Genomic DNA, 20670 nt, shown 5'->3' with positions numbered 1-20670 from the left:
TTTCTCTCCTTTTCTCTTGTGCAAAAGATTATTTAATTTCTAAATTCAAATGTTAAAAAACTAATAGAAAAACAAAACAAATGACGAAGATACTGTAAATATATAAGAATTAAAAAAATATATTTGATTTTCTCGTAAATGTATTTTAGTAATTGTGTACAATTGTTGGGTTTAAGGGGAATAAAAATGGTGTAGGGTTTTACACTTTTACTTCTCTAGCTTTAAACGCCCACCATCATTGTTTCTTCTCTTCTCAGGTAAGCTTCGAGCTCGTTTTACTATTTTTAGTCTCCTTTGAATCCAAACCCATTTCAAGTAATACGATAAAGGCGGCGACTTTTTCTCGATTAGGTTCAAAACTACACTGCAAATTGTTAAATTTCAGTTCTTTATTGATTCGAGTTCGTGACCATGGCGAGAGGCGTAGCTGGAGTTTTGCGTAGAGCATATACTTCGAGGGTTAGGGTTATATTGTCGACACGAAAGTTACATTCTTTTAGAGAAACTGAATCTAGGTTTCTTGGTAATCCTGTTTCTGATGTGCCCACGAACCGGTTTTGTTCGGATAATCCGGTTCGGATTCGGCTTCCATGGAATGATTACAGATTTGGGAGCTATGTGATTGGTAAAGTTAGGGGCTTTTCCTCTACTGTGGATAATAATGGCGAAAATGATGATAAGGAAGCTTGTGAAGGTTCTGAGAGTGATGATTTTGATGAGGAAGGTGTGATTAATGAACTTGCTGATGTAGATGAACGCTTGATGAATGATTCAGCGGTTGCAGAGATAAGTGAGGCTGCCCGTGCTTTAAACGATCGGTATCAGGATCCTGTGGGTTTGTACAGAGAGCTTAGGGAAAGTGAAGTGCGTTGTAAGCTTCAGCATACTGAATTTGATACTTTACATGAGATTTTCGGGTATTTTGCGCAGTCGGGTTGGGGGGCGAATCAGGCTCTTGCAATCTATATTGGGAAATCGTTTTTCCCAACTGCTGTTAGCAAGTTCCGGGACTTCTTCATTGAAAAATGTAGAATTGAGGTTGTTGAGGATCTAGTTCGTGTTGGGCCAACAGATGAAGCTATTAAGTTTTTGTTCCCTATGTTTGTTGAATTCTGTATTGAAGAGTTTCCTGATGACATCAAACGTTTTAAGAGTATTGTTGATACTGCAGACCTCACGAAACCCGCGGCTTGGTTTCCCTTTGCTCGAGCTATGAAGCGTAAAATCGTTTACCATTGTGGACCGACTAACAGTGGGAAAACGTATAATGCTTTGCAACGGTTTATGGAAGCTAAGAACGGGTTATATTGCAGCCCACTTAGGTTATTAGCCATGGAAGTTTTTGATAAAGTAAATGCTTCAGGAGTATACTGTAGTCTCTTGACTGGACAAGAGAAGAAACATGTTCCGTTCGCCAAGCATGTTTCCTGTACAGTTGAAATGGTGTCTACAGATGAGTTATATGAAGTGGCTGTGATCGATGAAATACAAATGATGGCGGATTTTAGTAGAGGTCACGCTTGGACAAAAGCTCTGCTTGGATTAAAAGCTGATGAGATTCATTTGTGTGGAGACCCGAGTGTTTTGGATATTGTGCGTAAGATGTGTGCTGATACAGGGGATGAGTTAGTTGAAGAGCATTACGAGAGGTTCAAACCGTTAGTCGTAGAAGCTAAGACCTTATTAGGAGAACTGAAAAATGTTAAGTCAGGGGATTGTGTTGTTGCGTTCTCTAGAAGAGAGATATTTGAAGTTAAGATGGCTATTGAAAAACATACAAATCATCGATGCTGTGTTATTTACGGTGCATTGCCTCCTGAAACGAGGAGACAGCAAGCTAATCTGTTTAACGATCAAGACAACGAGTATGATGTTTTGGTTGCAAGTGATGCTGTTGGAATGGGATTGAATCTTAACATAAGGCGGGTTGTGTTTTACAGTTTGAATAAGTATAACGGTGATAAGATGGTTCCGGTTGGTGCGTCACAGGTAAAACAGATTGCTGGGAGAGCTGGAAGGAGAGGAAGTAGTTATCCAGATGGACTTACAACGACACTACACTTAGAAGATCTAAGCTATCTAATTGAGTGTTTGCAACAACCATTTGATGAAGTTAAAAAGGTCGGGCTTTTCCCGTTCTTTGAACAGATTGAGCTTTTCGCTGCAAAAGTTCCTGATATGGCCTTCTCAAAGCTCTTAGAGCATTTTGGAACTCACTGTAAACTAGACGGTTCTTACTTCCTGTGCCGTCATGATCATGTGAAGAAAGTAGCAAACATGTTGGAGAAAGTAGAAGGATTGTCGCTAGAAGACAGGTTTAACTTCTGTTTTGCACCAGTTAATATCAGGAATCCGCAAGCGATGTACCATCTACTTCGCTTTGCGTCAACATATAGCAACGATCTGCCGGTTAATGTTGCTATGGGGATGCCAAAGGGTTCTGCTAAGAATGACACCGAGCTATTAAATTTAGAGAGTAAACACCAAATATTGTCTACGTATCTTTGGTTATCGAATCAATTTGAAAAGAAGAACTTCCCATTTGTGGAGAAGGTTGAAGCAATGGCCGCAGATATCGAACAGTTGTTAGGTGAATCGTTGTGTAAAGCTTCTTGGAAGATGGAGTCAAAAGAAGAGAAAGCGAAAGGTAAGAAGAAGGAAGATAGAGGATATGAAAGACCTGCTTCACTAATCAAGTTAGTCAATAAGTAAGAACTTGCTAAATATTTTTGTGTGTTTTGATGATACAATTGTTGTTGATTTAACTAAAATCTCTGTGTATTGTTTCAGGCGTAAAGAAGAGTTTGGTTTGAAGGAAACTCCCAATAAAGTAGTTTCATAAGTAAAAGATCGATGGATTCTTTATTCTTTTGATTTTGATTGTTCTGAAGTCGTCTCTGTTTCTTTTTGTGCCTGTTAGAAGAGACAAGGCATCATCAAAGATGTTTTCTTGATGTTGCTCATATGTAAATTAATAAGTGTAACAGTTAGGACCATTTAAAAAGTTGCATTTTTCCACATGAAACTTTTTTTTTTTTTTTGGTGATTTTTGTTTCTTATTTTAAAAGTTGAAACAGCCAAGATTTGGTAAAATAAAATTAATAACCATAGAAAATTATTAAATTTTAGTTATTTTTATTTTTATGTTCGTATACATTATAATGGGATATATTTTTCATGGCATATAGCAAATACCATGAAATACATCTAAAAAGAATGACAATTGTAGGTTTAAAATATCACTTCAAAATTTAAGAATCAAAATTAGCATTCTCAAAATAATAATGGAAATATGAATTTTGCTAACTACTGTATATTTTTCTCTAATAAATCAAATTCATTATTATTATTATTATTTTCATTTTCAAATTCATTTATATATCCATAAAGAAAGCCCAATAGGCTAAACCATATGTTATAAAGGCCCAAACAAAATATATGAGTCATTGAGTTAAGCCTTAAACCGCTTTAGGTTTTTTTCATAGTTCTGTAATATAAAAAGTGCTTCGTCTTCTTCGTTGCGATCAAGTCGTCTTTGTTTGAGCAGCAGTAGCAGCTATGGTGAACGTCAGATTCTACCGCAACTGTAAGCTCTCATCTCTCTATCTTCTATTTTCTTATGTTTTCCCATATTTTAATTTTCCATGCTGCTCTGTTTTTTTCACGAATTTTACTTAATTAAAGTTTGATTTTCCTGTAATTGCTTCTATTATTCGTTTAATTTCTATGTACTCTTCATTCAAAGCTTGTCATTAATAATTTTTATACATGCAAAATATTTGTAAGGTGTTGTAATTTGATGGTGAAATTTTAACTATGCTCTGTTCCTATGTGTGAAAAATAGGGTTTTTATTTGTACTCTGTTTTGTAGTTATCTTGATGTTTTAAAGATTTGATTTTTAACGGTGAAATTGTTTTTTTTTTCTTGTATAGATGGGAAAACATTCAAGAAGCCACGACGTCCTTATGAGAAAGAGCGTCTTGATGCAGAGTTAAAGCTTGTTGGAGAATACGGTCTTCGCTGCAAGAGAGAGCTTTGGAGGGTTCAATACGCACTTAGCCGTATCCGTAACGCTGCGAGGGAACTTTTAACACTTGATGAGAAGAACCCTCGTCGTATCTTTGAAGGTGAAGCTCTTCTTAGGAGAATGAACCGATATGGTCTTCTTGATGAAAGCCAGAACAAGCTTGATTACGTTCTTGCTTTGACTGTTGAGAATTTCCTTGAACGTCGTCTCCAAACTATTGTCTTCAAGTCTGGTATGGCCAAGTCTATTCACCATGCCCGTGTTCTTATCCGACAGAGGCATATCAGGTATCACATTCATTGTACATACCAAAGATCGTTCCTTTTGGATTAGTATAATCTTGAGAACATTGTTTGGTAACATGTAAATCTTGGTAACAACATTTAGTTAACTGCTCTGATCAAACTCAATTGTGTTAAGGCTTATAGGTTTTGTGTCTTGCTTAACTCGGGTAGAATCATATGGTTAGATCAGTGCGAATTTGTTGCACTAGCCAAAGATGAACCTAATTGTTACAAAAGCTGATTCTTGACCTATTAATGTTTGTTGGATTTGGTTTAGGATTGGGAGGCAACTTGTGAACATTCCATCGTTCATGGTGAGAGTAGAGTCGCAAAAGCACATAGACTTTTCTCTGACTAGTCCATTCGGTGGTGGACGACCAGGAAGAGTGAAGAGAAGGAATGAGAAAGCTGGAGCTAAGAAAGCTTCTGGTGGTGGTGATGGAGATGAGGATGATGAAGAGTGAAAAGTATCAAAACCCTCTAAAACCCTTAAGATAAATACACTATCTAAACATATACCAAAATGGTTTTAGTTATCGTTACCTCTGTTTATGAGATCTTTGGTTCGTTAGTTTCTTAATTAGTAGAAGAAGTTAAGTGTGTTGGTTTGGTGATGCATGTTGGTTTTTTTATGTAGTGGACCTTGAAACCATGTCACTTTCGGATCTTGCTTCTTATAAGATAGTAGTGATCAATGTTATGTCCGGTGTCTAATTTGCTTACAAGCAAAAAGCTTAATCCAATATATTAATTCGAAAAAAATGAAACAAGAAAAATGCAATCTAGAGCTAAATAAATAAAGGACCAGTATGCGAAAATGACATAGGTATAGGAAAATAAAGAAATTATCCTTTATAAAAAAATATAAAAAAATATAAAATAATTTCAAATAAGAGATATAGTATAATGTTCTTACCTATATGATTCAATATATAAACTTGTATATACATCATACATAGCATACGTAATTTTGTCCACCACATTTGTATATGTGGTCGAACAATTCTGAAGTGATGTAACTTCTGATCTTAGGTAACAACAACTGAAACAATATAATGAATAGGTGTAGTTATTTACATAATGAGATTGAAGCTTTTTTTTTGCTGTAGATGAGGTTCTCGTTGTTTTGTAGAACTCAAGAAGAAGCCTATATGCAAGAAGCATGATTGTGTCATTATGAGAGATAATTGGGTTAAAGGGGACCATGTATGTATGTTGGTCTCGACCTGGACCATAGTGTGTTGTGTTACGTCTTCCTTATTATTAAAATTTGATACCCTACTCGAATATATATAAACCAGTGAAATTTGGATCATGATATAAAATTTTTGATATCATAAGATTTTTTTTGTTTTATAGATTATCTATATATATAAAGTTAACTTTTTCTCTCTTCTCCTTAAGCCACATCATCATCCACCTCATTTTATTATTTAATTTTTAAAATTAATTATACCATTTTATCATTTAATTTTAATATTTAAACCTATGTAAATAAGTTTTTTCAAAATGAATATGAAAGGTCTTTTTATATTATACATTATAAAACTAAAAAAGATAATTGATTAAGAGTTTAAAAAACTTACTAATTATCGATTATACTAACAAATATATAAGTAATAGATTATAGTTTTTAGTGAATGTTTAAAATATATCTGATTATATTTACACAATGTAAACCTAAATATAATGGGATTTAACGGGAATAAAACAAAAAGTAAGAAATTTTGAGAATATAAATCTATCTAATTTATGTCTCAAAAATTTTTCTAACATAAGTGAGATAGGTCGGACCGAAACATGAATTCTTATTTTTAATAAACATATAAAACGGTAAAAATAAAAATAATATTTCCTTAAAAGTTTCCAATATGAATTTAACTATTTGTTTCCAATACAACACATATGTTAAACTAATAAACAAAATAAAAAAATAACTATATTTCATAAAATTGAAAATTAAAATAAAACATTATTAAATGAAATAAACTAAATATAAAGTAAATTATACTAATATGTTAAATTTAAAAATTGTTCCATATGAAGAAACAAAAAAATATATAAAACAGAAAATCAGAAAAATATATAATAGTATATAAATGATCATTACGAGATATAAAGTACGACAAATCCAAAAAAGGAAAACGCAAAACAAAAAATAATAAATTATGACAATATATAAAGAGATAATGTAAACAATTAAAAATACAACAATCCGCCCGAAACCCACAAATCATGTTCAAATTTCATGCCAACATATAAAAGGGCCCAAAATATTAGCATTTAGATCTATATTTGGTAAAAACCCTAATAGCACACGTTTCTCAATGATTCTCAACCGCACTTCCATTGACGCCCACACTTCGACTTATACTATACATACTTAATTTCTCAACGACTAATGAAGGTAAAACTCAATAGTTTTTCTATACAAACACAATTTAAGTTTTAAAAAGTAAAGTATGGTATAGTGAAAAAAATAAGTTGGAAATAAAATACGAACCAATTACTCATAAACAATATAATAAACTCTCGCGCGTAGCGCGGGCAACCGACTAGTATATATATAAAGTTAGCTTTTTCTCTCTTCTCATGATGCCACCTAAGCATCCACGTAAGCCACATTTTTGTTTAAACATTAAAATAAATTTAAAACATTCATTTATTGCATATTTATGTTACTTATTTAATTAATATAAAGTTTTTATACATAAAAATAAATTATGTAAAAAAATGAAATGTTAAAATAAGAAAAACAATACTTTAATTTTTTTATTAGTGGTAATAATATAATTCAACTTTCATTTTAAATTGATCATAATTTAATATTTTAAATATGTTACTGAGTTTTAGAATGGAAGTAAAATTTAAATTTATGGTAGACTAAAACAGCATTTATGTAATTGTATATAAAAAATTATAAAGAGGAAAAATAATATGAAAGTCAAATATTAGTTTATAACATGATCAAAAAGAAAAAAATGATATTTCATAAATTGAATCAAATGCTTTTAATCCAAATTTGAGTATTGAAAGATAATAATTAAAGAGAAAATACTTATAACATTTTTTGAAAATCAATTAAAAAATAATAAAATATCACAATATGAATAAAAAATCAACAAAACAAAATTATAAACCTCCCGCGCGGAGCGCGGGTCAACTGCTAGTATAATATAAAATTTGGATCAAAATACTTCATTCAACTTCAAAATTTTAAATATATATGTATATCAAAACTTCGATTCAAAATTTGAAAGATATGAAATAGATTTTAATATATGTTTCTTTTAGCATGTGTGGAAAGTGTTAGAACGATATTTATAAATTATCGCGTAGTAACACCACAAAAGTCTACTATTTACACTACACAATATATGTCTATGCTTTGCTTGGGATGTGATGGCAAAACAATTCTTAGTTGTACATTTCATAAATTCTAATAGTCACTCATATGTTAAATCCATAAAGCAAGTATCATCCGCTGTCTTTCCTGGTACGATTGTGCCATGGCTTTATTTCACGGGACTGGATAGTTCGAGTTACGCATGTGTATAGGGAAGCTAATCGTCTCGCAGACGGATTAGCTAACTATGCTTTCTCTTTGGATTTAGGTTTTCTTGCTCTTGATTTTTGCCCTGATGTTGTGCATTCCATTTTGTTGGAGGATGCAAATGGGGTTGAACATTTACGTTTTATGCGGTTGTAAGTTTATTTTTTTTAGTTTAATAATATGAGGGAGGCTTTGTCTCCCTCTCTCTCACCAAAAAAATAAAGCAAGTATAACTTTGATAGTTATTTTAAAATCAATGATTGAACAACATATGATTTTTGTTTGGATTTCCAAATCCATCAAAATCAATGATCCAATAATGCCCTCCAAAATAAGATATATGGAAATCTTTGTTGCCATAACATTTATATATTGCCCTATTTTCTTTTGGTTTTTCCAATATGGTATTATCATTCTCACGCTCAAGAGTCAAGAATTGACATCTCAAGCATGAAGTTTGTAAGATTGGATATTCATTGGTGATAACTCATTTTCGATTTTTTTTAACATCGACTCTTATACCATATTAGTGTGGACATAATTCACATATGAAAAACTAGTTTGAAAAAGGAAGATTACAACAACACTTATATGTTATTCAATTTTTTTTTGTTTTTTGGACAAGGAACTCTAATACTCTAATAGAGATGATCAAATATTTATGCAAAAAAACTGAATACAATTTAAATCTTCGGAATCGAAGATGCCATTTTTAAGTGTCATTTTTGTTTACCGTGATGATAATGATATGATTGGTTGCATTAATGCATATTAAATCGTATTCTCAACTTATTCTTGTCCAAAGTGATTTTTTATTTTATTTTATTTTAGATAAATTACTTATAGAACGAGTCGTTCATTTCTACATGATTAGTCGTTTTTACAACATGTTTGTAAAGGTGTGAATATTAATTGCTTGGAAAAAAAGATAAGACACAAAAACATCGTGGAGCCTATGAGACCAAACATTTAGTACCCGAACCCACATGGACTAACATGTTAAATCTCCCCTTTGCAATTATATTAGAATGGTCACTTTCTTTATTAATCTTGTATTTTGTTTCATCATATTAACCACAAACACAATAACACACATACACCAACACACTTATATTTTATTATATTCTTGTATTCACACATTATATAAGAAAACTAGTTAATGCTTTCTCCGATTATGTGCATTATTGATATAAAAAAGTAGGGTTTTCGATTACGGGCATTAATGATATAAAACGTAGGGTTTTGTGTAAATAAAATTTCGAGTGGCAATTTTTTTATATTTTATTTTTCATATCCAAAAATGCATATTACTCACACGAAATCAAATAATATGCAATAAACACTTATTTATATATATATATATATATATATATATATATATATATATTAAACGTTTATAAAGTCACATAAATTAGATTTTTAATATTTAAAATGTAGTTTTGGTCTCCCCATCAGCAATTCGATTTAACATACTATTTATCAATACTATACAATTTTGACGATGACAAAGATGGGTTAGATTGGAAAATTGAAGAATAAAATTACAAAAAAAATAGAGATTTGGATGGCTTTTTGCACAAAACCGTAAAAAGTATATACGAGCATGCATTATTTATTAAGAAAATGCGTAAAAAATAATTAATGTTTGCGTTAAATATTTTGTGGTGGATAGATCATAGAATGATATACTTATGGTTTTTGTCTGATCCACATATCAATCACAATGACTATGTAATTATCAGTGTGAATCTCTTGTCGGATGATGTCGATTAAAGTAAATGTTTAGCTATATAACAGACACGTTTTGTTTGCAAGTTTTTACCATACTTTTCACTTGATTACTATTAGCATTGTAGTGATAAATTACCACACAAATAAAACATTTTTGGGGAGGGATAATGAGAGATTTCGGATTATATATAAATTTTATACTAATATAAATTTATATATACAACAATACGTTCACATAGAGATACTTATTATTTTTTCGACTGATACATATATACTTGTCGGATCTTTATTGATAATGTTATTGGACAACAAGATATCTAAAATTTTGATCTTATGGACCCGAGGGCAGCATGTACGTAGCACGAGACATGGTGTTGACACGTGACGTAGTCCATGTTTTTGAGAATAATACTCAACCAATGAGGAACCAATTAATCTCTTAAAAATAAGTTATATGAATTATGAACAATGAGACATGCATTTTAATCACTTCAAAATAAAAGATATATTTTAAAATAAGTTATATAGTTTTAGAATTTTAGTCGAAGTGTAAGTGTACGAAGAAGTTTTGAATAAATGGTTTCATTATTACCAGAATATTTTTGTCGAAAGTTAAAGTGACCGACGAAGTTAAATTAAGCGTTGATATTGGTTTTCACGTTTTATAAAAAGTTGTTATTTTTTCTTATATTTACTATTTCTTGGGTACATGAACTAATGGACAGTTTAAATAGAAAATAGTTTAAATACTCGAATTGGTTAACTGAAATTTTTAAATAAGTTTTGATAAGTCACTGTAAACTATTGTGAAGAGTATTTACAAACTCAAGATTTTTTTATATGTTTTGAGAAAAAAAATTTGAACTCTAGTTTTCGGATAATTTTAAAATCAACGGATCTCTAATTCTATCACTAAAATGTTCTATATCACAAAATATACCAATGGAGACATATAAAAGATAATGTGGAGCACAAATTTGGTATGATTTATTTGGCAAATATATAGAGGCTGAGATTAATTTAGGCCATAATATGAAATCCTAATGTTGCAAAAAAAAATTAATGAATGAAGAAAGAGTCATGTCATCACATGGTAGTTGCCTTTTTGTGACATTGCAGATGAAGGGCCACAATGTTAGATGAACATGAAACACTTATCTTGACCTTCATCAACCCCATCTTTGGGAACTCTTAGTTTCTTCTATTTAATTATTTCAAATCTCCTCCACTTATTCAAACCTTTTTAGTACCATTTGTTTATTCGTTATGTATATGAAATTAGGTATACTGTGAATTTCTCAATGATTAAGCATATGTATATATTTGTAGTGCCTATGTATATGAATCATGTAAGTTATATGATATAAATATGACTGATGAACATACTATTTGACTCTCTCTCTCTCTCTTTTCATTTGAAGTGTAACATATAATTTCTGATTGCAAATTCGTCCTGAACTAGTTAAAAGAATGATATTGGTGATAGTAGCATAAATATAATTACGGGAGAAGTTGATCGTTTAAATGATAATTTATGCAGCAATATGTAGTCCAAACTATACATTCTTTTGCTATGGTTAATGACAATATCAAAGTTTGTTGTTACTTTCTGATTTTTTTTTGCTTCAACCATTACTCAAGTGAGCGGAAACCGTAGAATATGAAATTTAAAAATGATAAAAATGTAACTTTTCGATATAAAATTATTATTTCTTTTTTATTATTGAAGTAGCTGTTATGATAAAAGTAAGTGGTATATAAAGTAATCGAAGTGATGGTTAATTAGTTTTATTGATTAAAATGAGGATGCATGTTGTGAATAAGTTTAGTCTTATTTTATTTTCCCTATTTTGGGATAGTTGAGAGATTATGGATCAAAGTGCAAACTAATCTTGAATTTCTTTTTCTTTTGATTAAGGGTTTAACTATCCCTGAAACATGTGTAAGAACTATATATATTTGTCATTTGAAATATACACTATAACTAACCAATGATTGAAAACGTTTGTGAAATAACTAGTCTCGACTTAAAGAAATATATATGTAGTTAGAAGATAGAAAGAAAAAAAACATATTGATTTCGAAGTTTTTTTTTGTGGTTAAAAGAGCATTCAAACCTATCGCTTTCTTCTCCCGTGACATCATTGTCGAGGTTTATTGCTCTTCGTCTCTCTCTCTTTTGTGGTCCTTTTGGTCTATTTATTAAATCTCTCTTATCACATTCTCAACTTCTTTATAATTCAAAGTGTATTCGAAACACCACTACACTTTTCTCATTATCTCTCTACATATTTCTTTCTTCTTGGTCGTTTCTTGTCAACTTAAAGAAACCTTATCAAATCATAATAAAAGCTTACTAACTCCTACTTGCCACATATATAGTAGTGTGGGAGAGGGAGAGCAATATATAAGAGAAGAAGAAGAAGCAGTACTACACAACAACTTAACTAGGGTCGTTCTCTTGCCACATTGCTGAAGAGATGTCAAACAGAAGATCATCAAGACAATCTTCAAGTACTGCTCCAAGGATCTCCGATGATCAAATGATCGACCTAGTTACTAAGCTCAGGCAGATATTGCCTGAGATTGGTCAACGACGTCGTTCAGATAAGGTATCATACATTATACCAATTCATCAGCTTGCATGCATCTAAATACGCATATTATTGGGTTTTTAAAAAAAAAGCTTATTTATTTGATTTGTAATGTTGGTGAAGGTATCAGCCTCGAAAGTGTTGCAAGAGACATGCAACTACATAAGAAACTTGAACAGAGAAGTTGACAACCTCAGTGAACGTTTGTCTCAGCTTCTTGAATCTGTCGATGAAGATAGCCCTGAAGCCGCCGTTATTAGAAGCCTCTTCATGTAACTTTTTTTTTGTTATTGTTTTTTGGTTTTTTGACAAGCTAAGCCCTACTCATGTAATCTTTAATGATCACTCTATATATAATAATGATCTTATCTCTTTTTTAATTTCCAGCCTAATCTTCTTATTGTATATATAAGCATCAAAGAGATGGGCTAGCTTGATCTTTAATCATATATATGAATTTTGTCGGGCTAATTCCATAGTCAAAACTCAAAAGTCTCCGACATATATATGTGCGTAGCAGAACTGCATGAGCGTTGCCTTAGCAGGTGCATTATTATAATAAACCAGTGGGATGAACTTTGGTGTAGAAGAATCTTTTTTTACTTCTTTTTTTCTCCCTAACAAAGAAAAAACATAAAAATCAGAGATTGTGATGTCTGAACTCGATTGTGTCAGTCAAGGACAAGAAAAATTGTTAGTTGTGAACTTTTAATACTTTTGTAAGGAATTAATAAAAAGTTATTTGACAAATTTCTTTTTATATCAATTTTTAGAAATGGCCATATTTTTCTTAGTGATATTTGTAGATTTTGCTATTTGGCAAGAATTTGGTGGATTTGCTATTTTTCAATACTTAAAAACATCAGGTTACACATATGTTTGGTTTTTTCTTTTTCATTTTTCTAAGAGTAAAGTGTTTGGCAGTAAATATGTATTTTATGGAAAAAAATAGTTTGAGCTTTTTCTGCTACATCTTTTAAAAATATATACGGATTTTCTAATATGTTTAGTTTTTTCTAGTAACAAAAAATGGTAAACCTAAGATATTGTGAGCCAAAAATGATATAATAATCATTTTATTTAGAGGTAGCAAATAGAACCCTCAAAATAGAGATTAAATCAAAATTATATATTGAAAATGAAATAATTAAGTCAAATCTAAAAAACAGCGTTTAAAAAAAAAGACCATCTCATCAACTGGCCCAAAATTATATAGAGAGAACTTTTAGATTTATACAAAAGTATACATTTGTTTATAAGAAGAAAAAAAATTGTAAATCTTAAGCACATTGAGAAACTCTATATTTTTTTTTCTGCATATTGTATTCTAGCTAATTGAATAGTAAACTGGTTATCAATCATGAAGTATTTAAATTTTTTTGATGTATAAGGTTGAGTTACAAACAACATCCCAACCTCAAATTTTATCAAAATTACATAAATTTTGTTTTGACCTTACTTAGTAGCATTCCATATCAATCAGAACCCCCATTATACAAACTAACAATCTATTATAAACCTACTCAAAGCTACAAAATGAAAAATTAGTAACCCCAAAAAAAAAGTGAAATTGAGTTTTGTATATTGGCTCATTCACAGTCACAAGTCACAACACACAGGACATCTTATCAATCCATTCTCATTACAATATGGACATCTTTGAAATCCATACTCTGTTACTTCTTCTTCTTCTTCTTCTCCACCTTCATAGTAAACTTTGCAGCTGCCTGAACATGTCTCACACGGCACAAACCGAACATCTCCACAAGCCTCACATTCAATACCAAACCCTGTTAAGCTATCTTCGACTCTTTCGCAGCCTTTTATAAGCTTTTCAAGTGTTCCATTTTCATTCAACTTCTTAATCTCCTCTACTCCGCCAAGATACTTGTCCCCCAAGAAAACTCTAGGCAAGGTTATTCCAACTTCATTGTCTAATTTATCATCCAATCTCTTCTTCAGCTCATCTTTAAAACCCGAATGCATAGATACATCGCGCTCATCGATCCTAATTCCTAAGCTTTTTAGTATGATCCCTACATCACAGCAGTCCTCATATGTCTTCCTTATAGCTCTAAGGCTTGTGAAGTAAAATATAACCTTTTCTTTACCTAAAGTCTTTCTTTTGCAGTTTCCTTCTTCTTCTTCTTCTTCGTCTGATGACCCGAATTGCGGATTTGTCTTCATCTCGGGTATCCGGATATGAAAAGGTTGCTCAGTTGGTAGTTCTTGAAGCGATTTCCTGAAAGTTGAAACTATCTCCAAATCATCAACTCTGCTATTGTGAAACCTTGATTTGGGACGATCAAACGCAACATCATCATCATCATCATCATGACTAGGTTGGATACGAACAACATCAAAGGAGAAGCTTCTCAAGTGATTTGGTGATCGTAAAGGACTAACATCTTCAAGACCTTCCATCAATTCCCATGTATTGATCGTCTCTGGCTCTCCCTGAGGCGTCGCAATAGGAGTTCTCGGCACAATCTTTGGGATTCTCTCGTTCATCATACTTGACCAAGCCTTAGCTTCAATAACCTTATCTTGCAAATCCGAACTCATCTTTTTCTCCTCACCAGTTTCTTCGGAAACACGTTTCTTATAACTAGAGTCTTCCAAGTGTTTGTGAAATTGCCTGAAAGACGAATCGCAAAGAGTAAGAGATCCAATGGTGGAAGAAGTGAGAGCCACCGTGTGATAGCTATCGCCGATGTGTTGTGCTGGATGATGAACGTGCATTGAATAGCTTCGAGGTACAATCACCGGAGATAATTCTCTTCTGCAATTACGGCAACGATGCTTCGAGCTCGCACAACCCATTATCAAATCAAATCAAATCAAATCGAAAAACAGAGAAAAGTTTCGAGATTTCAGACAAAAAGGGTTCGCTAAACTCGATGAGATTTGTAAGAATTATAATAGCTGTCATTAACAAGAACAGAAAAATCAAAGCTTTTTATCTTCGAATCTATGAAACAGAACAACAGAGAAAACAGAGCTTTTTCTTTGAATCTACGAAACAGAGTAATAGAGTTTCTTTGAATCTATATGAAACAGATCGTAAAAGAGGAAACTTTTTAAGCTTTTGAACAAATGATTTCTGAGGAATAGATCAAATCAGATCGGAGCAATGTGATCTAAAGGTGGTAATCAACAATTCACCATGATGATCATCATCTTCTTCGTTGTCATGACCCACTCTTCTTCTTTTCTTAAAAGTTGTACAGAGACTAGAGGAAAAAATTGTGCAATAAAGAGAATTTAGTAATTATTATTTTTAAATTGTAAATATTTTTGTATATTAAAAAAGGAAAAAAAACAAAAACAAAATTTGACTTCTGCTTGACGATGTGTCATTTTCTAAGTCGCGTGATCTACGCTCCTCACAAGATCAATTAAAGATATTTTTTTTCTTCTTCTTAATTTTCTTAATTTTAGGAAATATTTTTGTTTGCAATTTTGCATAATGGAAAAAAGACTTCTTTGAATTTTGTGTTTTTTTTTTACCGTTATGATTTTTGAATTTTAAATACTTAACGTTTTCTCGTTAATGAAAATCTCATTTTGATTAGTACATTAATAATTAACACTTGGCGTTGGCTGGAAAATTTATGTGTTTTGTCTGGCAATAACTTAGGAAAACAATATTAATCTAATATATATTTTAAATTATTTACATAAATCCTTGTGAAATTAGAATTTAAATAAAGATTTATTTTTCCTCTATATATGTTTAGCTTTAGTTTTTTTAATTAAAAATTGCAATTAATAAGTAAATCTTTTAATTTTCTCAATGAATACAATGCCTAATGAAAATGTAATATTTAAACTATTCAGAAAGTGGATTTGTCACAACAATTATTGTTTTTCCTATATATGCTTAAAACCAAAATACATGCACACGCACATCATACAAGAAATTAAAATTTAATGTTTGTTTATATTAATAAACCAGTCATGTCAAGAAGTGATCTGATAAATTAATATATGCGCTACATAATAAAACAATGCTTAATGGTGAGAAATCAAAACTAATGGTGGTTGCTTCGTCTCCGTCCAATTAAGCTAATACGTTTTCACACTTTTGATTTGAAAAGTTTGATCCACACCAGTTTACATCTTATAGGAGCTTAATTTATGGTTTAGCAAATAGAATATACGAATAAAAATTGGTGTCGCGAAATAAAGATTTTTTTCTCGGGCCAATCGAAATGTATATTTCAAAATAGAAATTAAATGGTAAGAACGTTATATTAATATTTCATTTTTATACTCAAAATATATATATATATATATATATATATAATACATTTTCAAAATTTGTAAATATATTTTTTTAATCTACCACATTAAATCTAAACTAAGATTGATATGTACTTGTTATAAATTCGGTAAGTATGATATATGTCAATCACTAATCAAACACATCAAATTCAATTTATATGATACAATTAATGTTTTGACATTGAATTTTTTTTCTTCTGAAAATGATTTCTAAAATATTTTAAACATATATCATACGATGATCATGTCATAAAAATATCGTCTAATCAAATATGGTTAAATCATTTTTCAAAAAAAAAATCAAATATGGATAAATTTTTGGAATAACATTATTATTTTAGTCATTATAAATGTTCAGCTAGCATATACTTAAATGATCTTTTATATATATATATGTCTATATAATAACATCATTATATACTATCGCATAAGTTGTCTTTTTCAAAGAAGAGAAATTGGCAAAATTTGTCAACAATAAAGTCATAGGAACTTTGCCAAACATCTAATAATTAATTGGTCATGCACACATGAAGTTAATAAGCATCTTCTTCTTCATTATATTCCATCGGTAAACAAACAAATAATAATGGTAGACTTTATTATATATCTCTTGAATCGCTCGTTTTGGATATTCATGATGTTATATGCCAGCCAAAAAACATGATTACATACGAATAAAACCAAAATTATATTTGTGAGTTTAATTTTTAATACTTTTTGTACATGTTTACAAATCTATACTATTAATTGGGAAGGACAACTTAAAGCCAAACACCCCCTAATTTTAAAAAAACATTTCATGAAGATAAAACTAATGACAGCAAAAAAAAAAAACAAAACAAAAACAAAAACAATCTATATTTATGGAAATCATAATAATCTTTTAACATAAAAAGTGGACAATTAAATTCAAAACTAAATATATGTAAACAAATATATTTTGAATATACATAAACATATTTATTATTAATTTAATATGTTAATATAATTTCGAAATTAATAATTTATATAGAATGAAATCTAATAAAACAAAATCATCATATCTAAAATAACAAAGATAACTTTTTTTAGAAAAATAAAAAAAGATAAAAAAATATGTTAGCATATGAAATAATCAACTAATCAAATTCTACATAGTATATATACATAACTGATCATATCATAAAATTTTTAAAAATTATATAATTTTTAAATATAAATAAAATTTAACTAAATCAATAATTAAATATTTGTTTGCTAAAATCATGCGAATAAACATTCTATATCACATAAATTTCTTATTTTCACATAAAAAATATTCATATTCAAATATCAATCTAGCAATTATAGCACAAATGATATCTACAAAATTTATCATTAATTCAATTAGTTAATGATTTTTATTTGGTCAAACCGTTAGTTAATGATTATTCTAAACTTCTTTTTTCTTATTAATTTCACACAATCTTAACAAAATAAACCTTCGTACATTGGCAATTTGCATATCATTACTATTATCAAATATTAAATAATTGTTTTATCAAATCATAAACTACATTTTGAGATTATAAACATATATAATTTCTATTAAGATTAAAACTAAATAACAAGTGGATATATCACATTTAAATGAATTTAACGACTTATTAGCAATTTTTAAATAATAAATGGATTATATTTTTAATGATTCAATCTAATTGAAAACAAATAAAATGTCAAATTAGTATGATATAAATGATATAATAAATAAACATCTACAAACATTATCTCACATATACGTAAAATTTTAAACTATCCTTGACAAATATGATATATAAGTTTTGGATAACCGGTTGAAATAAAAAAAATTGGTAGTTATATTTAATTCTTAAAATCTCAAAATATTGAACAAAATTCAACTTTGGGACGTATAAATCTCTACTTTTGGACAATTATATGAAATTTTACATATATTAAAATTATATTTAGTTACATATAAATGGTGTTATTTATTAAAAAAATATATAAACTTATAGGAATGGATACGAGACGGGAACATATAATTCGAAACAAACAATATCTGAATTATTTCACATAAAAAAAAAACATGATTAGATATAATTGTTATGAGACACGGTCATAAAGTTAAATTCACTTTCAACTTTCAAATATAAAACTACGAGTAAGATACGAGGACATGTAATTTAAATTGCTAAATTTAATTTCCACTTTCTTATTTATTTCAAATATTTAGACATGAAATGACAGGTACAAGAAGATAACGTATATTTCGGATAACAAAACTACGATAAATCCATGTATTAGAAAAATAGAAATACCTAAATCTTTAGAAAACAAAAAGGCTAAAACGTGAATCTTTGAATTGAAGAAAGTAACGAGAAATAAAGATGAAACTGAATGATCAATAAAATTAAAAATCGAACAAGGATTGTCTATGCTATGATTACAGACAGTGCATTGTGAATGAAAATGGTGGGAGCATGTGACTTAGATTGATAATTAGATTTTTATTAGTTTGATAAAAATAAATATTTAAACGAGGAATAAGAGTATCCCGTCTAAATCTTTTGCCAAGTTTCTTATAATAAACATTGGCAAATGATTATGTTTTAAAAAGAAACGATTATGGAACAGAAATTTTATGATAGATAGAAGACGGGAAGGGACGGGACGGGTCAGGACGAGACGGAAAGAAACAAGACGGGTTTCCATTCTAAACTACACATAAAACAATTCAAACTAAAGCCAAACCCAAATCCGATTGAACATCTCTAAGCAAACAGTTAGAAATGTTTTGATTAGTTTAAAAAATAAACACGTAATATCACTTATCATTTTCATTTAAAAAATGTTAAAATTGTAATTTTAAAATTTTATCATGTAATAAAATATCTATATTTTACAACTGTATGTCTATATATAGTTTATCAAATAAACTCATATAACAAAATTTTAGCGAAATAACATCTACTTAAAAAATCGTAATTTTGTAAAAATAACTCCGCACGTACGTGCGGGTCCATCACTAGTGAAAGAATAAAAAAAGAGACTTGATGCTTTGTTTAGATTCACACCATTCCTATCAAAATTGTATCGTAAAAACTAAAAAAAAAAACTCGTTATAGTTACAACATGTAGTTAGCCTCCACTTCTTTAGGTATTGTTTTTGCTACTCTTGATATTTGTGTGCCTCTTTGATTTTCTTCTTCTTAAGGTATCATCCTTGTTTCCTACCTTAGTCCGGCGGCTACCTCTCGGTAACGCTGTGATTTGAGCCCTTGCTCTTAGACTTCTTCTTTTGGTTTGTGTTTGTGTTGAAGATTTCTCTTCATTGCTCCCATCTTGACTTGTTTGAGGTTTTGATGAATCTTTCGAGTCGATTTCTTCGCCTATCTTTGCGATTCGAGTAACTACTTGAATCCATTTTAAGATCCCATCTTTGATTTCTTTCTGTTGTTCGACTGTTAGTTTGTTATTCCTCCCACTCGCAATCTTCTCACCGATGGATTGTAGTAGTTTAACAGTTTTCATGACTTCCACTTTTTCCCGGTCTAGACTCATATTAACCTAAATCGATAGAAGGAAACACCAACATCTATTAAGCCAATTGATGATTTGTACATTAACTTAGAACCAAATTTTGTTTTTCCAAAATCATATTGGTGTTAAGAAAAATTAACCAATAGTATATCAAGTAGCCTGATTCTTATATATACATATAGTTTAATTTCTTGTATAGTAACATACTTCAAAATTGTGTTACTTACTTGTCCTCCTCTAGATCTATTTTCAACGGAATTGAGAGCTGACATTGCCTTAAAAAGGCTACTAGCTTTGGCCTTCATATCAGATTCGTAGCCTCGCGCTTTAGAGACCGGGCACACATATTTGGAATACGCCTTAAAGGTTTCGAAAAAGACCTTAAACTTCTCTGTTTTAGGACATTCCTTCTCGAGGTCTACCAAGAAATTTGTCACAACTTTAATGGTATAAGGCTCGACATCTTTCACAGTCGTTGGATCTTGAATCTGCGGTAAAACAGGTTTAATTGTCACGTGAGCTGAAGCTACATTGAAGAACGTTATGGTTACAGCGAGGATGGTGAAACATAACAAGAGTTGAAATTTTGGCATTGTATGAGAGAAACGTAGATTGAGAATTTTGTTTTTAAGTTTTAGAGACTCTAAAGTCTCATATATAGAGATATGTATGAA

The 20670-nt window shown here is 30.2% G+C and overlaps 5 protein-coding genes across 7 annotated transcripts; 3 read left to right on the top strand and 2 right to left on the bottom strand.

Annotated features, from left to right (window-relative positions):
• The first annotated feature begins 191 nt into the window (after positions 1–191).
• Positions 192–3010, top strand: LOC17879128 (DExH-box ATP-dependent RNA helicase DExH18, mitochondrial). 3 transcript variants are annotated; one of them, XM_023779802.1, is made up of 3 exons: positions 192–257; positions 352–2708; positions 2791–3010. In XM_023779802.1, exons 2-3 carry the CDS (start codon positions 412–414, stop codon positions 2840–2842), a joined length of 2349 nt encoding a protein of 782 aa, XP_023635570.1. In that variant the 5' UTR covers positions 192–257; positions 352–411; the 3' UTR covers positions 2843–3010. The 3 variants fall into 3 exon arrangements, with proteins under 3 accessions (XP_023635570.1, XP_023635571.1, XP_006283155.1); XM_023779803.1 differs by having other exon boundaries at positions 223–2696; XM_006283093.2 differs by having other exon boundaries at positions 223–2708.
• Positions 3011–3491: 481 nt separating this feature from the next.
• LOC17879402 (40S ribosomal protein S9-2) lies at positions 3492–5012 on the top strand. Its single transcript, XM_006282666.2, has 3 exons — positions 3492–3586; positions 3934–4315; positions 4590–5012. Exons 1-3 carry the CDS (start codon positions 3559–3561, stop codon positions 4774–4776), a joined length of 597 nt encoding a protein of 198 aa, XP_006282728.1. The 5' UTR covers positions 3492–3558; the 3' UTR covers positions 4777–5012.
• Positions 5013–11859: 6847 nt separating this feature from the next.
• LOC17880161 (transcription factor PRE1) lies at positions 11860–12541 on the top strand. The gene is made up of 2 exons (XM_006284778.2): positions 11860–12208; positions 12314–12541. Exons 1-2 carry the CDS (start codon positions 12077–12079, stop codon positions 12464–12466), a joined length of 285 nt encoding a protein of 94 aa, XP_006284840.1. The 5' UTR covers positions 11860–12076; the 3' UTR covers positions 12467–12541.
• Positions 12542–13748: 1207 nt separating this feature from the next.
• On the bottom strand, positions 13749–15388 carry LOC17878123 (uncharacterized protein At5g39865). The gene has a single exon (XM_006282568.2). It carries the CDS (start codon positions 15011–15013, stop codon positions 13790–13792), a length of 1224 nt encoding a protein of 407 aa, XP_006282630.1. The 5' UTR covers positions 15014–15388; the 3' UTR covers positions 13749–13789.
• Positions 15389–19609: 4221 nt separating this feature from the next.
• Positions 19610–20598, bottom strand: LOC17879694. The gene is made up of 2 exons (XM_006285646.2): positions 20224–20598; positions 19610–20023 (listed from the first exon to the last, which is right to left on the bottom strand). Exons 1-2 carry the CDS (start codon positions 20587–20589, stop codon positions 19610–19612), a joined length of 780 nt encoding a protein of 259 aa, XP_006285708.1. The 5' UTR covers positions 20590–20598.
• Positions 20599–20670: the final 72 nt, after the last annotated feature.

This window comes from Capsella rubella, unplaced genomic scaffold (genome assembly GCF_000375325.1).
Source record: "Capsella rubella cultivar Monte Gargano unplaced genomic scaffold, Caprub1_0 scaffold_7, whole genome shotgun sequence".
In the NCBI taxonomy this organism is placed as follows: Eukaryota; Viridiplantae; Streptophyta; class Magnoliopsida; order Brassicales; family Brassicaceae; genus Capsella; species Capsella rubella.
The sequence above is the reverse complement of the archived record's forward strand: the minus strand, read 5'-3'. Positions and strand labels throughout refer to the sequence as shown.